At 46.0% G+C, this 18,224-nt stretch overlaps 1 protein-coding gene across 1 annotated transcript in view; it reads right to left on the reverse strand.

Moving 5' to 3' along the window:
• Window positions 1–18,224, reverse strand: part of KDM2B (lysine demethylase 2B) — a 114,597-nt gene that overhangs the window by 41,032 nt on the left and 55,341 nt on the right. The window contains exon 12 of the mRNA XM_040619957.1: window positions 4,486–4,572. Within this exon, the coding sequence (XP_040475891.1) occupies window positions 4,486–4,572 (87 nt within the window). The remainder of the gene's footprint in view (window positions 1–4,485; window positions 4,573–18,224) is intronic.

An 18,224-nucleotide genomic window follows, 5' to 3' on the forward strand; every position in this document is an offset into this window, starting at 1 on the left:
CATTAATTACTTGTTAAGTAACCTGACCCAGACCCAATACTGCTCCCTACGTCGCATCCTGACAGCCTCAACGAGCACCCTTGATCTTTCAACCCAACCTGAACCGACCTGGGAGCAAGCTGACTGCGAACCTGGGAACAGAGAGACCCCGGGCGGCCCAGGCAGTCAGTCGTTCACTTACTTCTCCTTTTCCTGTTAACTTTTTAACCCCACCAGCTAGGAAATGCAGACCTAGGGCGCTGTGCCTCCCCTCCCCCTCCCCTCTGCCACATTTCACTGAGTTCCTCAGATCTGGGGACTAACACCTCACGATTCCCGAGCTGCGTGGCCCAAGGCATACCACCGTCTGTCTCTGAGTCCCCAGTCTCAACTGCACCCACGGAGGTAACACGACCCACACCTCCTAGCCTCACTGCGAGGACCAAATATGATGTAAAAAAGACATCTAAAGACGGGTGCATAGATTGAGGAGGAATACCCAGGGGGGTTTGGGCTGTACTGGCAATAATTTATTTCTAGAGCTGAGTGGGGGGCCATGGTATTCATTATTATATTACTGACATCTTTTTGCAGCTCTGAAATAACGTATGACAAGTGCCATGAGTTGAATGGGGTTCCCTACCACCACCACCCCCAGCCCCAGCACACCACCAAATTCTCACATGGAAGCCCTAACCCCCGGGACGGGGGAATGTGAGTACCTGCAGATAAAGTCTTTCAAGAAGTAATGAAGTTCAACTTAGGGTGGGTCCTAATGCAGGAGGACTGGTGTCTTCTAAGAGATTAGCACACAGACGCACAGAGGTCAGACCATGTGACCCTACAGAGTGACAATGCTATCGACAAGCCCAGGAGACAGTCCCCAGAAGACATATATCCTGCCAACTGACATCTTGTTCTCAGACTTCTGGCCTCCAACACTGGGAGAAAATGAATTTCCGTCCTCTGAGCCACGCACACAGCGTGGGGCACTTCGTTATGGCAGCTTTTGCAAAATCCTACAATAAACTGCAAATGAGTTCGAGAAATCATAAAGTAAATTAAAAAGATGGTGCTGGTATGGCTCTAACCAAAAAGACAGGTAATATGCGTTGGCAACACTCTGGGTAAACTGAAAGTCTCGTATGTAGCTGGTGGGAATGAAAAAGGGTGCAGCCGCTCTGGAAAACAGTCCGGCGGTGCCTCAAAAAGTTAAACACAGCGCTACCATGTGACCAGTCCATCCCCCTCCCAGGCGCCGGCCCAAGAGAAACGAAAACACGTGTCCGTGTAAAAACTTGTGCACGCATGTTCACGGCACCGTTATTCACAACAGCCAAAAGGCAGGCACAGCCCAAATGTCCCTCAACCGGTGAGCGGATAAACAAGGCGTGGTATAGACACACGATGGAATATTATTCAGCCATAAACAGGAATGAAATACTGACAGATGCTACAATGGGGATGAAGCCTAAAAATATTATACTAAGTGAAAGAAGCCAGTCACAAAAGGTCAAGTATTGGCTAATTCCATTTACATGAAATGTCCAGAGCAGGCAAATCCATAGAGATAGAGAGATTAGTGGTTGCCAGGGGCTGGGGGAAGGGAAGACTTAGAGGTGAGGGTGGGGGTACTGACAGATGATAGGATTTCTTTCAGAGGGTATGAAAATGTTCTAAAATTAGATTGTGGGATAGTTGTATAACTCTTTGAATATACTAAAGAGTGAGTTGTACACTTTAAGTGGGAGCACTGTACGGTAAGCACATTATATTTGTTTTATTATAAGGTGTTAAAAAAAAAAAAAAACAACCCACTCTGGTACCTCCCCCAAAGTACTGTTAAATAGCGAATGCTCTTTTTTTTTTTTAAAGATTTTATTTATTTATTTGACAGAGAGAGACAGCGCGAGAGGGAACACAAGCAAGGGGAGTGGGAGAGGAAGAAGCAGGCTTCCCGCCTAGCAGGGAGCCCGATGCCAGGCTTGATCCCAGGACCCTGGGATCATGACCTGAGCCGAAGGCAGATGCTTAACAGCTGAGCCACCCAGGCGCCCCCGAATGCTCTCTCTTTACCCTTCACCAGCCTAAGGGCTCCAGTGTCTCCCCCCACCTCTCCAGATTTGATGACACCAGCCACACAACCTCGTGTATAGACCAGCGCTTAGACACCAATCCTCCACAAAAAATCTTAGGTAAGGGCTACTCCCCCCCAGAAGCCGTTTCCAGCCCTCTGGAGGAAAGGGGGCAGAGGCATGATGTTTTCTGGGTTTTTTTTTTTTGTTTTTTTTTTTTTTATTGCCCGTAAGCCTCTCAGGAGTAAACTGGAGGGTCTCAGGCACAGAGGACAGTCCACATTAGTAGTCCTGAAGTGATTTTCCCCAGACAAGCTCATTTGGACCCCTCCATTAATTCTGGGATTACACTGGGTAGTGGCAAGTTTGTTTTTGAAAAGCCCATGTTCTGCAAACCCTAATCCCTCCCACCCCCCACCAGCCCCGGAGTAATTCCTCAGCTGGGAGGGAAGCAGGCAGTGAGGCAAAGCCACGGTTTCCTTTTTGGGTTCAGAGCAGCCGTGGGGCCTGGCTGCGTTGTTGCAAGGTGCTATGTCTGCAAGTATAGTTTGTGGTCTCAGAAATGGCAGTCGTATTTATTGCCCATGTAGGGGAAAGTGAACATTAAAACCCATACACTTCCACAGATCGGGAAACTAAAGGCAAGAGCTATGAAGGCGAATCCTTTTTCATTTCTCCCATCACCTAAAGTCCTACTAAGCTTCAAAGAGAATTAGAATTTACCCATAAGTAACAGGGACCCTTTTCCCCAGCAAATCCACATTTAGGAATATACCCTAAGAAGATAATCAAACAAAGGTGGAAAGAATAACCCAGAACATCACTGTCCAACAGAAATATAAAGTCAGCCATGCATGTACTTTTACACTTTTTTGTAGCCACGTTTAAAGAGGCAAAAAGAAAAAGGTGAAATACTAATAATCTATTTTGCCTAACCAACAGATCCAAAATATGATCACTTCCACTAGAGTTGCCAGATGTAGTAAATAAAAATGCAGGACACCCAGTGGAATTTCAGATGAACAATGAATAATCATTTCCAGCATAAGTATATACCATGAGCTATGTGGGCTATACTTACACTTAAAGTTTTATTTGTTGTTTACCCAAAACTTCACATTTAAATGGGTATCCTTTTTAAAATCTGGCAACTTTAATTTTAAATCCAATCAATATAAAAAATAAATTAATAAGTAATTTTACAGTGTTCTTTGCACTGAGTCTTTGAAATCTGTTGTGTATTTTATACTTACAGCACATCTCAATTTGGGCTTGCCATATTTCAAGTGCTCAGCAGCCATATAGCTAACAACTACCATTTTGGACAGCACAGATCTAGAACATTCCTCTAAATGTCTCTTACAACAGAAAAAAAAAAATCAGAAAAAATACCCATTATTGAAGAGGCTGCTTAAGTCACAACTAATGTTTAAAGAGCACTAACTACTGGTCAGTCCTGTCCTCAGAACTTTGCATGCATTGCTCTATTTTTTTTTCTTTATAGTTAACCAGAAACAAATTCAACAATGCTTTATCTCATCTAGTCGTCCCAACAACCATTCCAAGTAGGTGCTGGTACAACCCCTGTTAACAAACGAAGAAAGCAAGGTTCAGGGAGTTTCTAGAACTTGCTCAAGAAAGTGGTGAGGCTGAGTGTGGACAGATAGGTGGATGCATACATGTCCCACCCCAGCACGGACTTTGGAAGAAGACACACCAAGACGTTACTGGTTTTCTCTGGACTTTGAGGTGGGCACTGGTTAACAGTGTGGTCTCTGCTGTCACACAGGCTGATCGTCCCACCCTCGGCTCTGCCAAGTGCCCTCACAAGTGACTTGACCTCTGTAAGCCTCAGTTTCCTCATCTGTAAAATGGGAGTCCCAAGTGTCTGCCCCACAGGGTTGCTGGAGTCTAAAGAAGGTAAGGGATGCAGATGACCAGGCAAAGCAACCTGCTCCTGGTAGGTCCTCAGCAACATTACTACCGTTCTCCCTAGGGTCTTCGCCCTTTCCTATTTGATTAGACTTTTCCAAGGTGAGCATCAATCCGTTTTAAGAGAGAAAAAAGTTACTTTCAAAGGAGAGGAAACAGGCCTTGAAGCACCTGGAGGAAAAAGAGAGGGAAAGAAAAAAAAGAAAGGAGAGAAGGAAGAAGGGAAAGAAGTCACCTAAGTATAGGGAAAGGTGAAGCATCACTCCCCCGCAGTTTTCTGAATGACCACCAGGGGGCACTGCCTGCAGTTTCCACAGCTAGGGAAAATGATCACTTTCAACAAACAAAAACTTAGAATAGACAGATCACCAAAACCATTCATCTTAACTGAGGTACCCTCTGCCAGAAGTCCTCAAGGAAAAGCTGCCAACATTCATATTACAGGAGATGTGAAAGGCAATGAGAATGGTCTCCCAGCTGCAGACGATCTGCATCTTACCTTTGGAGTCTTCTTTGGCCAAGTGACTACAGGGACCCCAGTGATGGCCAGACTGGGGTCGTCATCCGCATGCTCCTTCAGGACATTCTGTGGCCAAACAAAGGAGCCATATTAGCCCAGAATAGAGGAGAGGTCCCTGAAGGGGACTCTTGCAATATTCCCCTTCCCAAAAAAATTTTTAAAATGCAAATCACACACCTCCCTATGACTTCCATGAACGTATCACTCACTGATCATATTTATGATTCCAAACGTTTGTCTAGAGCGCCATGGACTCTCACACACACAATCTCATTCAATTCTTACCAAGTACCCTTACCAAGGCCAGTGCACCGGGGTGCTCGAATGTACACAACTCAACTACATATGCAGAGAAACAAAAAACAAAACCAACCACGAGGTCTTGACACCTGTGAGACCTCTTTTCTTCCATCAGCCAGCAAGCTATGTGTATTCTAATCCTGGGGTGTAAAGACATGTCATTGTTTATTACAACATGGGCCATAAACACAAGTAGATCCTTAATCTGGTTTGACCAGGGATGGAGTCATCTGACCAAATGCTGGCAGAAAAGTGGGCTGTGACAGACATCCTCCCGGGCTGTGCAAGGGTCTCCCGCATGGTGCAGTGTTCACACCTTTGTGGGTGGTCTGCAGGCTTTTCAAAAATCTACCAGATTTTGGCCTTATGTGGAGGCTCATTTTCGATGAGATCGGGCACATTCAGGGTGGTACAGCCGTAGACTGGAGGCTCATTTTAGAACCTCATCCAGATATAAGATGCTACTCCACTGAATTATCGCTAAGTTAGAAGTGAGGCAGTCAAGGCTCAGACAGACTCAAAGGACTTGGATGCTGCCCCAGACCAGAAGGGCAGAGCCCCCAAACCCCACTCTCCAGCACCAGACTTCCCACCCCATGACCACTTCACCCATGGGTTTTTTGGTTGCATCCACAGTGTGCCATGAAAAAGCACTGAGGGACACACAGATCTGCCACTGGCCTATTCTGACCTTGACCGTTACATTTTGGATTGTACAAAAACATTCCTGCAGGGACATTTTAAACAGAGAAAGTTTCACAGTAGAACTTAACAGGAGGAGGAGAAGAGCTCAAATGAGAAATACAAGTAAGGATTACTTTAACTCACTTTCCCTCATCTAGTCACCGGAAATGAATCCAACTCACTTCTAATTTGTTCCATTGTCTTAGTCTTCTCATCATCCTGTGGTTGCCAGATTTTTCAAGATGTGTCTGTCTACTATGCCAAATCCACCTGCGGAACCCTCCTCCACCCACGGGAGGTGGCAAACAGGACGGTGACCAAGGGTCAAGTTCGGGGCCGGTCTGGGTTCAATTCTCAGCCCATACAGCTCTCTCCAAGTCCAGCATCAATGTCACCGATTTATAAATGCTGTTTATAAATGTCTTGGTTCACTGCTCTATCCCTAGCTTCGCACAATGACTAACCTCCAGTAAGCCAGCAGTAAATAACTTTAAAAAAATAAATAAAGCCACAAATCCCCAAAGAGGGACTTTCTACAAAATCCCTGACCAGTACACCTCAAATCTGTCAAGGTCAACAAAACCAAAAAAAAAAAAAAAAAAAAAAAAAAATCTGAGAAACGGTCACAGCCAAGAGGAGCCTAAGGAGACAGACAAATACAGAGATAGTACTATCCTGGGTGGGTTCCTGAAATACATCTACGACACTTGGTTAAAAACTGAATAAACTCTAGACTACAGTTAGTAATAATGTATCAGTGTTGGCTTAATTGTAACCAAGGTACTCCACTAATACACCATGTTAATCCTAGGGGAAACTGGCCGTTGGAGGGGGGGGGTGTTATGTGGAAACTCTGCAGTATCTTCCGTAGTATCTGCAGAATTTTTCTGTCAATCTAACACCATTCTGAAACATAAAGTCCTATCATAAAAAGCAATTTTTTTAAAGTAGGCTCCACGCCCAGCATGGAGCTCAACGTGGGGCTTGAACTCACGATCCCAAGATGAAGAACTAAGCTGAGATCAAGAGTCAGATGATCAACCAACTGAGCCACCCAAGCGCCCCCAAAACACCAGTCAGACAGGAGCAACAGCTACCATAAAGGAAAATGGGATTATTAGGCTGCCAATTTTTCTAACATGTATGCAGCATATTTAACAAGAAATAGGACAGGAGGGAACCAAGAATACAAGCATGATTCAGCTCCGGCATGGATTCACATGGGGCATGAAAGAGGTTACCGAAGTTGGGGGCAGCAGGAACAATCCATGCCCAGGGGGAGAAGTGTTTCATCACTGACATTATTTAGAACTGCCAGTTCTCAATGATGATAAAAAGCAGACCAATTTTTTTTTTAATCAGTTTTGGTTTTGAATTAAATGGACCCCAGACATTGCACCATTAGTACATGCACCTGAGTGGGTCATTCCCACTCGGTCCACGGCTTGGAGCGGGCGGGACTGGCGAGGCGAGGGGCGAAATGGAGCCATCAGGAGCACGCACCACCTATTTTGTTGAATGAATCTACAAGAGTAGGACGTATCGAGGGTTTGCTCGGGGCTGGGCACCGTAATGAATATACCGCATCCACTCTCTCATCCAACCCTCTTGCCCACACTGTGAGATGGGCCACCATCATTTCCAGATGAGAACAGCAGAGCTTAGGGAATGAGGGAACTGTCCAAGACCACTCGGCCAGGAAGGGGTAGAGACCCCTCCACACCACGACCTGTGCTCTAACCATGGTAGTACTCGACCTATCCTTCAAGAGGGGAGGGGGCCACGTTCCTAGCAGCATGACTCCCAACAGCCAAAGGACACTTGGAAACAACCCGAGTGTCCATCAGTGGATGGACGGATAAATAAAATGTGGTTTCTCCACACAATAGAATATTATTCAGCCTGAAAAAGGAAGGAAATCATGACACTGCTGTTAATGTGGATGAACCTGGAGGACATTCTGTGGAGTGAAATAAGCCGGACACAAAAGGCCAAATAGTGCAGGATTCCACGTACATGAGGTGCCTCAAGGAATCAGATTCCTACAAGCATTAAACAGAGCGGTGGCTGCCGGGGCTCAGGGAGGGAGAAGCGGGGAGTTGTTTAATGCGCAGTGCTGACGGCTGCAGAACAGTGGGAATGTACGCATTGCCCCTGAACAGGACATTTAAAAAATGGTTAAAATGATAAATTTTACGTGATGTATGATTTACCACAATTTTTTATTTTTATTTTCCTAGTGTTTTATTTTTATTTAAGTCATCTCTACGCCCAACATGAGCTGGCACTCATGACCCCGAGATCAAGAGTCGCAGGCTCTTCCGACTGAGCCAGCCAGGCGCTCCGCCCCTGCCACAATTTTTTTAAAAGGGAGAAGAGAGTGGGGCAAAGCAGTCCCTCCCTAAGGACTGGACTTGGGGTTCTAGAAAGTACACACAGGAGACCTAATATGTCACAGTTAAGCTATTACTGTTATGCCTATGGCAGCACTGGTTCTAGAGTCAGAAGACCTACAACTTGCAGACTATATGACCTTGAGGAAGCCACAGCTTAGAACAGTGATATCTAACCCTGACTTTATGAAGTGAGATGTGATTTTACTACCATTCTTAGGAGCATTTGTTGAATGCTTGCTCTGGACTAATCCTCTCTGTGGGATAGGGCTGATTCTCCCCATTTCACAAAAGCAGAAAACTAAAGTTCAGAGGGGCTAAGTGACTTGCCCAAGGTCACACAGCTGGGAGGTGACGGAACCAACCTGACACTGACCAGGTCCATCGAACTACAAGCCCAGGTGGTAACACTGGGTGATAAACCCTCAGGAAACCATTCCAGCAACCCCTGGAGCTGATCTATACCCCATTATTGAAAAATACAACTACAGGAGACAATCCGGACTCACATTTACCATCCAATTAACAAATACAGAAGTGAGTCACCCTCGCCTATTCCTTGCAAGACAGAGAACTCATTCAGCCGCTAACTCCTCTACAAAGCATTTCTCAAACTTTGCCCCAATCCCAGAAAGAAGACACACATGTGCCCAAAGTGGGTCCGCACAGGCACAAGATTCTGTGGACATTTCACGGTTCTTAACAGTCCATATGAATTTCACACCCTCTTCTACAATACACCAGGGTTTTCTTTTGTTGTTTTTTTTTAAATAAGGTCTCCCTACCCCCAAAAACAGCATTAAAAATATATATATATAAATATATATATATATATATTTTCCAGGAAGATGCTCTGTGTTTAGCCAAAACCTTTCAATTCACATATATCTATACGTAGATATCTCATACAGGTACAGCTAGATCTATCTCACCATACGGTGGGAGCAGGGGAGCCCATCACTTCCATGGGACTTCCTGCCCCCTTACCCTAATCTCAAACTCCAGGTTGGCGTGACAAACTCGAATGCTCCCAGGAGCTAAGCAGATACAATACAAGTTATCCACAGACTAGAGTCCCAAAGAATGGTGTGGCCTAAGGCACACTGGAGGCCATAGGCCCGATTAAGAGAAGGCAAATGCTACTCCGTTCCAAACTACTAACCTCTCATGGGAATAAAAGCCCCACTTGATCTCTGATTTTTTTTCAGAAGAAATCAAAGATCCAGCGTTTTATTTGAAATTGCTTAAACTCTGGCAACTGATTGAAAAATTAAAAAACAAAAACAAAGACAAAAACAAAAAAAACCCAAAAACGAAAATGAAAACACAACTGTGAGCCAAACAGTATCTGTGGGCCAGTCTGGGCCACGGGCCACCAGTATACAAACGCTACTCTGCGTAAGATTGAAAATAATGTCCACTCGCCTTGGTTTTCCTGGAGTTTCTCAACTGTCTCAAGATTTCCTGTCATTTCAATATCAGAGCTGGAGTCCATCATTCACAAGCAAGGTGAGGCCTCTGTCTGGTTACAAAAAGCTATTACTGAAGGTGTAAGTATTACCAATAATAAATACATCAGCAATGATAATAATTAAAAATTAATAGAGGGGGCGCCGGGTGGCTCAGTTGGTTGAGTCCCACTCTTGATCTCAGTTCAGGTCATGATCTCAGGGTCATGAGTTCAAGCCTCGCTCCAAGCTGGGCGTGGAGCCTACTTAAAAAAAAGTCATCAAAAAGTCATTTAAAAAAAAAATAAATAAATAAATAAATAAGAAAATTAATAGAGACCTCCCCAAGGACCCTGGAGTGGGGTATCTCTCTCTCTCTCTCTCTCTCTCTCTCTCTCTCACACGCACACACACACACACACACACACACACACGCACACACTCTCTCTCTCTGTAGGAAACAGTTCCCCGCCATGGCCCTCAGTGGCCACCAGGAGGCGCTCAGGGTTCTTTCCCTCAGGGAAGTATTTTCACTTGTTAGTGAAAGGCTACAGGAAGAGATTATTCTAATTGGGGATTGTCTCTCTGAGAAATAAATTGTGCTGAAGAGAATCACGTCACTGGCATCCCTAGGCTCTGCCAGAATTTATACACTCCCTGGGGCTCTTGGAAGCAGAGACTACGAAGCCTGGGCGCCAGGACCAGCCCAGAGCCCTCCAGGTTACACCCTATAAACCTTCTGAGTAGGAGAGCCCGGGGCAGGCTTTCTAAAAGAGAAAGATTGGGGCCACCAGGCTCTTTCTGCTGAAACTGCCCTGTTTTTGACCCAACAAGATCACCACAGACAGCGGATGTGCTGGGCCTCTGCTCCCTGTTACGCCAACTCTCTCTGGGCTTAATTGGCCAACAATGGGTTGAGGCCCCACTGCTTCGTAGGGTGGGTATTAATAACTGATGATGATAAAGCAGAGGCAGGCATCAAGAATCAGTAACCAGCAACCAAACCAACAGGTAAAGGGAGGGTAACAAGGCATGGAGCAGCTCAGACCGCTGCTCTGGGGTACCCAGCAGACGGAGGGGTCCTCCCCTTGCCACCGGTGGCTGGGTGTCAATGCACCTCAGGCCTCCCAAGATCCCTGCCTCCGCCCCAGCCCAACCATCTTGTTCCCGCCTGTAAAAACCCATCTGTACTGGGTTGAACTGTATCTCTCAAGCAGGTATGTACCCTGGTACCTGTGAATGTGACCTTACTTGGAAAAAGGTTCTTTATAGATACAACTAAAGATACCCAGATGAATTTATCCTGGATTTAGGGTGCGCCCCAAATCCAGTGACCGGTGTCTTTTTTTTTTTTTTTTTTTTTTTTAAATTTTTTTTTTTTTTTTGAAGATTTATTTATAGGACAGAGAGAGTGCTTGCATAGCCGGGGGCTCAGGGGAGGAGGGAGAGGAAGACAGATTCCCAAGCAGACTCTGCACTCAGCCCAGAGCCCAAGGCGGGCTCAATCTCATAACCCTGAAATCACAACCTGAGCCGAAACCAAGAGTCAGATGCTTAACTGACCACGCCACTCAGGTGCCTCATGACTGATGTCTTTATGACAGAAAGAAGAGGGGGATTTGAACAGAGACACAACGACGAAGGCCTCGAGAGGGCAGAGACAGAGACCACAGTGACACAGCCACAAGCCAAGAAACACCAGGAATCACGAGAAGCTGGAAGAGCAAGGAAGAATTCCGTCCTTGGAGCCTTCCCCGGGGGCGGACCAGACTGGAAGAGAGTAAGTTGCTGTTGTTTCAAGCCACCAACTTTGTAGTCATCTGTCATGGCGGCCACAGGCAACCAACACCCTACCCTAGCCATAGCGCGCTGTGGTTAGAAACCTATTAGCTACATGATCTGGGAAAGGCACCGCAACTCCTAAGTCTCAGTTTCTCCATCTAAGAAATGGGATGATGACAGTCCCCACCTTGTCAGCTTGTGGCAAGGATCATAACGCACGGAAGGCACTTGTTACGCGGTAAACACTCAACCACTGTTGGCCAATCTCTTTGGCTTCTTTTCTATTTCCCACTGGACTACCTTGCCCCTGTCCTCTGTTTGCAGAATTCAACCACTTCAGAAGTTCTAAGCACAGGGAAATGTAACGGTTATTTAGTTGGAAGGGCAGTCTAAAAGCTGATTTAGCTACATAACAAAAAGGGACAATGACGTGATTCAGGAGCCCACAACTTAATCCTGCAAAGGATTGACCTACCCATGTTTCAGGTGTAGGTGTGCCCAGATGTCTGGAACTCTGGTATCCGGCCCTTTGCTGTTCTTCATTCCCCTGAGGCGGTACAGGCAGAGAACTGGGAGTACCATGGCTTGTTCTACCATCACACTGGGAGCTTGTTAGGTGAGAGGCCTGTCTCATTCATCCTTGTGCCAGTCCTCTATCCCCTCACCACCCAACCAAAATACCAGACACAGGGCTCAGTATGACACCCAGCCCCCCGCAGGACAACCTGAGCAACTCTTGAAGGCCAGACCCCCAGCCCGGCTGAATCTGATCATGCCGTTCTCTGGGCTCTGGGTCATCTTTCGGGTGGGAGCAAGCCAGGCTTCCTGCTTCTTGGCTCCTCTGAAACAGGTGTGTGCGGGGGAGGGGCGGGAGCAATTAAGCCAACTGTGCCCGAGGTCTGGGCCCCACACCTTACTATTTTGCAAAACAGCAAGGCAGGGGTGCTTAAACAAGCAGGTGTGTTCCGGGGTCGGGACTGATGACCCCAAGAGAGTAAAGCTGTACACACACCTTCCACAGTCATGGGTTTCACAGACTCTCACACTTGACCCTAAATGGGCCTGTTTTCATTCCTCAGTGTCTGAAATAATAGTAATAATAATAATATTAATGACAACAACAATAACAACAACAACAACAACAATAATAATAATAATCAGCTCTAGGTTACACGCACTTAAAGGCCCTGTGCTAAGTAAGGCATTATGCATGCCGCCTTGCTGAATTTGATGAGCCAAGTGCTCTTTCTCCACTTTATCACTTTCCCCAAGAGCATTCGGGTGCTTAATGGATGGCGCCTGGGAATCAGCCTGACTCCAGAAACTTTGGTCTTAAAAGATAATACCTGTTTGGATGATGTATTCTTCATTTAGGATTATTTTCTTTCCTCTTATTTTTGGGTTTTGATGAAAGAGCAATATATCTGGTTTCTTTCTTTAATGTCAAAATATATATATGTATATATATATATCACCTGAAAACAATGGCCCTCAATGCCTCTTCCAGCCCCCTAATTCCAGAGAGTCCCACAATTCTGTGCAATAAGAAAAGGGGCTGTCTGCTGTGAGCTGGCATTTTCATCCCAAGCTGACATTGTGCCAGCCAGGGGGGCATGGCATTGTGGGAAAGAGGGCCTGGCATTATTTTAATTCACAATGACCACTGCAGAATCACCTTGCAGGGTATCTGACAAAGACTCTCCTACCGCCAACCTCAGTGGTCACAACCCACTTAGACCCAAACGCTTCACAACCTTGCCAGGCATTTTCAAGTCATCTATAGTCAATAGGAGGAGCAGGCCTGCCCCCAATAGTCACATGCATTCCTTTCCTCCTATCAGGAGCCACAGCTCTCTCCCTGAGTTCTAGTAGAAAGCACAGATTCTTCTAGAAGGAACAGTATGTGGGCAACTCCCATCTTACTGTTGCCAATCCAAGATGGAAGGGGAAAAAGACGATGATGCCTTATGTTGAATAGTGTGCCCTCAAGATTCATGGGCAAAACCTCAGAGTGTGACCTTATTGGGAAACGGGGTCTTTGCAGCTGCAATCACGTTAGGACCCAATCACAGAGGATTAGGGTGGGGCCTCATCCAATGACGGCTGTCCTTATGAAGAGAAGGTGACACACATAGAGGGCGAACAACCGCGTGAACGTGGAGGCAGAGACTGAAGTGACGTAGCCACAAGCCAAGGGAAGCCCAAGACTGCAGGCAACTGCAAGAATCTGGAAAAGACAAGGAGCCTTCAGAGTAAGCACAGCCTTGATTTCAGACTTCCAGTCTCCAAAACGGTGAGAAAATAAGTTTCTGTTGTTTTAAGCCAGTCTGTGGCTCTCTACTATGGTGGCCCTAAGAAACTTACACCCAAGGTGATCACTAACCTGGAAGACGGATGGGGGAACTGAGAAGTGGGGGCAGAGCTTGGCAAGGTGGGGGGGGAGCCGGCCAAAGCCAGCCTGGCTCTCCTTTGACTATTTACCTAAGAATATCTAATTTTTCTCCAAGGGTTTACTAGGAGTGCTGGGTGTTCATGACCTCACTGCCCCTCAAAATAATCCAATGACACAGATCCCTGTTATTATCCCCATTTACCAGGAAGATACTCGGGTTTCAATCGGTTAAGCACTTCAGTACGGCCAAGGGCCTATAGAATCTGGTCTCAAGAAAGATAAAGCACAGCTAGTCCAACACCCTTGTTTTATCTGCAGATAAGCAGAAAGGGAGAGTGACTTGACCACACGGCAAGCAGCGAAGAACAGAAGCCAAAACTGAACTCAAGGGTCTCGTGTCCTGTTTCTTATTCTTCCCATTAGATACAGGCCAATGTCCTGCACCCGAAGTACAAGAAGTGAGTTGAAAGAAGGAAGTCACTGAGGTAACTCCTGCCAAATCCCAAGGGTTTCACAAAGACAGGGAAAGGAAGTGGCTGGCTTTCTTTTTCTTTTTTTCTTTCTTTCTTTCTTTCTTTCTTTTCTTTCTTTCTTTCAAGATTTAATTTCTTTATTAAGAGAGGGAGCACGACTGAGAGGGGGGGAGGGGCCTAAGGAGAAGGAGAGAGAGAATCCCAAGCAGACTCTGTCCTGAGTGTTGAACCAGACGTGGGGCTCAACCTCACCACCCTGAGCCAAAATCAAGGGCCAGATATTTAACCAACCGAGCCACCCAGGCGCCCCGGAAATGACTTTCTTGGTTGGATTTTTACAAGATGCTGGAATCTCCCTGCTTTTCACAAAGTAAATTAAGTAGGGTGGTCCTTTTGGTTTGAATCTAAATCCAGACCCCTGAAGGCAAGTTTTCAAGGTACAGATGAGCTCTCTCGGACCTGCTGAAACCACAGGGTCACGGGAAAGACAAACTCAACTTTCAGAAGTTCTGCCCACAAAAAGGGTAAGCTAGACTTAAAGGAAGACACAAAAAAGAAAGCTTTAAGGGACAAAAGCAAGTTGCAAAACAGGCCCATCTAATTTTTTAAAAATTACGTATAGGTGGGGGTGAGGGGAAAGCTCCAGAATTATGTTCAATAGATGAGTAGCAGGGTCACCTCCGGGGGGAGAACTGAGGAGGGGGACATTTTCTAGCCTCTAGTCTCTAGCCTCTAATGTTTAATTTTTCTTACATCGATCATGTAACATCGTAACACTTGGAACTTTTACAGAGAAGAAATACCCAAAGTGGATAAACTTATAAAGACAGAAAGCCGGGGCACCTGGGTGGCTCAGTCATTAAGTGTCTGCCTTTAGCTCAGGTCATGATCTCACGGTCCTGGGATCGAACCCCACATCGGGTTCCCTGCTCAGCAGGGAGCCTGCTTCTCTCTCTCTCTCTGCCACTTCCCCTACTTGTGCTCTCTTTCTCTCTCTCTCTGACAAATAAATAAAATAAAATCTTAAAAAAAAAAAAAAAAGAGACAGAAAGCAGACGGCTGGGGGCGGGGGGCAGGAATGGGGAGTGACCACTAGTGGGGACAGGGTTCTGACTGGGGTGATGAAAATGTTCTGAACCACACAGAGATGATGGTTGCACAATACTGTGAATGTACTTAAAGTCACTAAACTGTGAGCTTTAAGATTGGGGTGCCTGGTTGGCTCATGCGGCAGGCCATGTGACTCAATCTCGGGGGTTGTAAGGTTAAGCCCCACAGTGGGGGGTGGAGATTACTTAAAAAAAAAAATCTCAAAAAAAATTTTTTCAATAAAATAAAATGGTTAAAACGTAAGTTCTTGAAGACTCTTAAAGATTCTAAAGTGGTTATCTAGTAAGTTAAAAAAAATTTTTAAGGCAAAATGGTGTTATGTGCATTTTACCACAAATTTTAAAAATACATTACAAATGAAAGAAAAAATGGGTTTTTGATAAAAGCCAAGCTAAAACCTAGCCATCTGGAGACTGAGCTGTTTTGGGGACTGTCTTCAATCCGGGGGGCTCTGGTTACCAGGAGCCACCCCAGAAGCAGCAGACCAAAGATCATACTGGTCAGTCACCAAGAGGGAACCACCACTGGCCAGAAACAGAAATCACTCAACAGTAGTGATATCACTAGAAGATTTCTGCTCTGGACCCACATTCCTAAGCGGTGTGTTATTTCTCAGACAGTGCAAACAAAACCCCAATATCTGAGGAGACACAGCCAAGGAGCCGAAGTGCAGCCAGGAAGAAGCTACTCGTCCTCTGTGACAACACCCTCACTCTGAAGGTCAGTCTTGGGTTCAACCTCTTTTCTGGGTCTCTGGGGGACTATGAGGGGCTGATGGCCAGGCTGGACAGCCAAGAACCCTCCTGTTCCGGAGCTGACATTTGGCCCACGTCCCCCATACAGGCTCCTGGCCACACAGCATGTAGAGACACGAGCAGATGCTCCAGTTCTCCTGGGTCTCTAAGGAGCCCTGTCTACCCAATTCACAAGCTCTCGAAGATACAAAAGACCTCCCCAGACAAAGCTCAAGAACAGAAATATTTCTAAAAATAGGCGAATTGGAGCTCACTTGGCCTTAGCGCCATCTTCTGGAAACCTCCCCGCCATGACAGCCAAGGGGAGGAAGAGGGGAATGCGCAGGCTGAAGCGAAAAACGATGAGATGGCGGTTTAAGTAAAGCGCTAGCCTGTGCACCCACAGAAGCTCAGGAGCAGACTGAAGGAAAGCCAGAGGCCAGGGACGCAGTATAAACTGCTGGGCTGCATGCCTACTTTCTAGAACTAGATTCAGTGGATCTAGAACATCCAACCACCATCTGATCATGACCACCGCTGAAAGACCCGCCTTGCTCATACCACAAAATAGCCCCTTTTGGCCCTTTGCCCTGGATCTGTGACTTTCAGGACTAATTCTGTTTTCTTTTGTGGCTGAATATAACACATGTACAATAAATCATCTCTTCTGGTGTCTTACAGAAAAAAAAAATGTAAGTTCAATAAGTGAGCTAAGTGGCTAGAGTATATGAAAAAGAGATGTGTGAGTCTAATAAAAAATACACACGCAGGGAGGCAGTAGGGAGTGGTGGGGACTGGGGTGTATGAGGTCAGCTGCTACTCACTTCCTGCTGCTTGTAGCCAGGCAAGAACATGAGCCAGGATAGCTAGGATACTTTTTTTATGGCTCTCATGATATTTTAATGTTGGCAAGTAATTACAAAAATATGTTTAATACTGTGCAGGCCAAACACAGAGGCTGGATTTGGCCAGGGACTGCCAATTTACAACCTCGATTCCAAGCCAGATCCAGTGCTTATTCCATAAAGAAAGCCAAAGCAATCCCCTTACTACCTTCTCCCTAAATGTAGGATGGCCTCTGAGAAGGGAGAAAATGTGTCTACAGCAGCCAAACAAGGCCGTACGGTGCAGGAGGTGAGCACAAGGACGCCCCCATTGAGCAGCACGTGTGGCCTTAACCTATCTGTACCTCAATTTTCTCATTTGCAAAATGAGGATAATAAAAGTACTACAAGGGTTGTTGGGAGGTTTAAATGAGTTTCTACATGGCAAAACCTGTACGAGCACATAGCAATTGAGATGTATGTTCACAGCCTGCCCCTGAGCCCCACAGTGAGGACAGGAGGGAGGAGGCTGCGCTCCTTGAAATGTATCTAAACCCTGACCCCAGCGCTCCCCCACACCGTCAACGCGCCCAGGCTGAATCCAGTCTCAGAGGCCCGTCAGGTGGGTACAGGTGACAGACAGGAGAGGCCAAGTCCCAAATCTAGAAAGAAATCTGACCAAAAAAGAAAAAAAAGGAAAGAAAGACATCTGACCAAGCAGGAACCAGGAACACTACTCACGAACAGATCAGAGACACAAAGATACTTCTAAAGGAAAACGGAGCTTTCCACAGCACAGAACACCCGTTCCTCAGAAGATGAATGTGTTTTTCACTCATTTACAACATTTTCGGTCCCCAATACTGTTGATGGTTTTATTATTAAAGAAAATTCCTTATTTTTACTTTAAAAGACCTCAGAAGAAAAAAGGAGCCTCGTGACAAATTCTAAGGTTTCCTTTAGGAAACCTAACATACAAAACTCCATGCCACGAGATTAGGGATTCTTAACCTGGGGTCCAGGAACAGGCTCGGGAGCCCAGGACCCCCGACACAGCATGCAAAGTTCTGCGTGTATAAGCACATTCTCATAAACCCTCAAGAGAGGTCAATGGCCTCTAAAAATGTCAAGAGTCAATGAAAAAGACCCAGAGCAAGTAAAGATTTGCTTTATAGAGATGGTCACCATAGAGTTCTTTTACCTGGCAATTTCCCCCAGTTACAAGATTGTCACTTCCCAGCACCTGGAGGGGCACACCTTCTACATAAAGTGAAATATCTCTGGATTAAGGATTTTGTACGATGGCTCCCTCTGTTGGTGGCACCTGTCAGGCTGCCTGGTGGGGGATGGGGGGAACGGGTCCTCATCCCAGCTCCCCGCATTTACCTGTTCTGTCACCTCAGGCATATCCTTTACCCTTTCTGAACCTACTGCCACGTCGGTTAAGCGCAGATAACTCAGGTAGCTTGCCTAGCGCTGGTACCTGACAGGTAGTGAGTTTTCAACAAATGTTATGATGATGATTACTAGAGGGGAAGGCGTCTCAGTGTATGTCCTGGGAAATACACACACTGCATG

Source organism: Ursus maritimus, unplaced genomic scaffold, assembly GCF_017311325.1.
Source record: "Ursus maritimus isolate PB19 unplaced genomic scaffold, ASM1731132v1 scaffold_33, whole genome shotgun sequence".
NCBI classification, from domain to species: domain Eukaryota; kingdom Metazoa; phylum Chordata; class Mammalia; order Carnivora; family Ursidae; genus Ursus; species Ursus maritimus.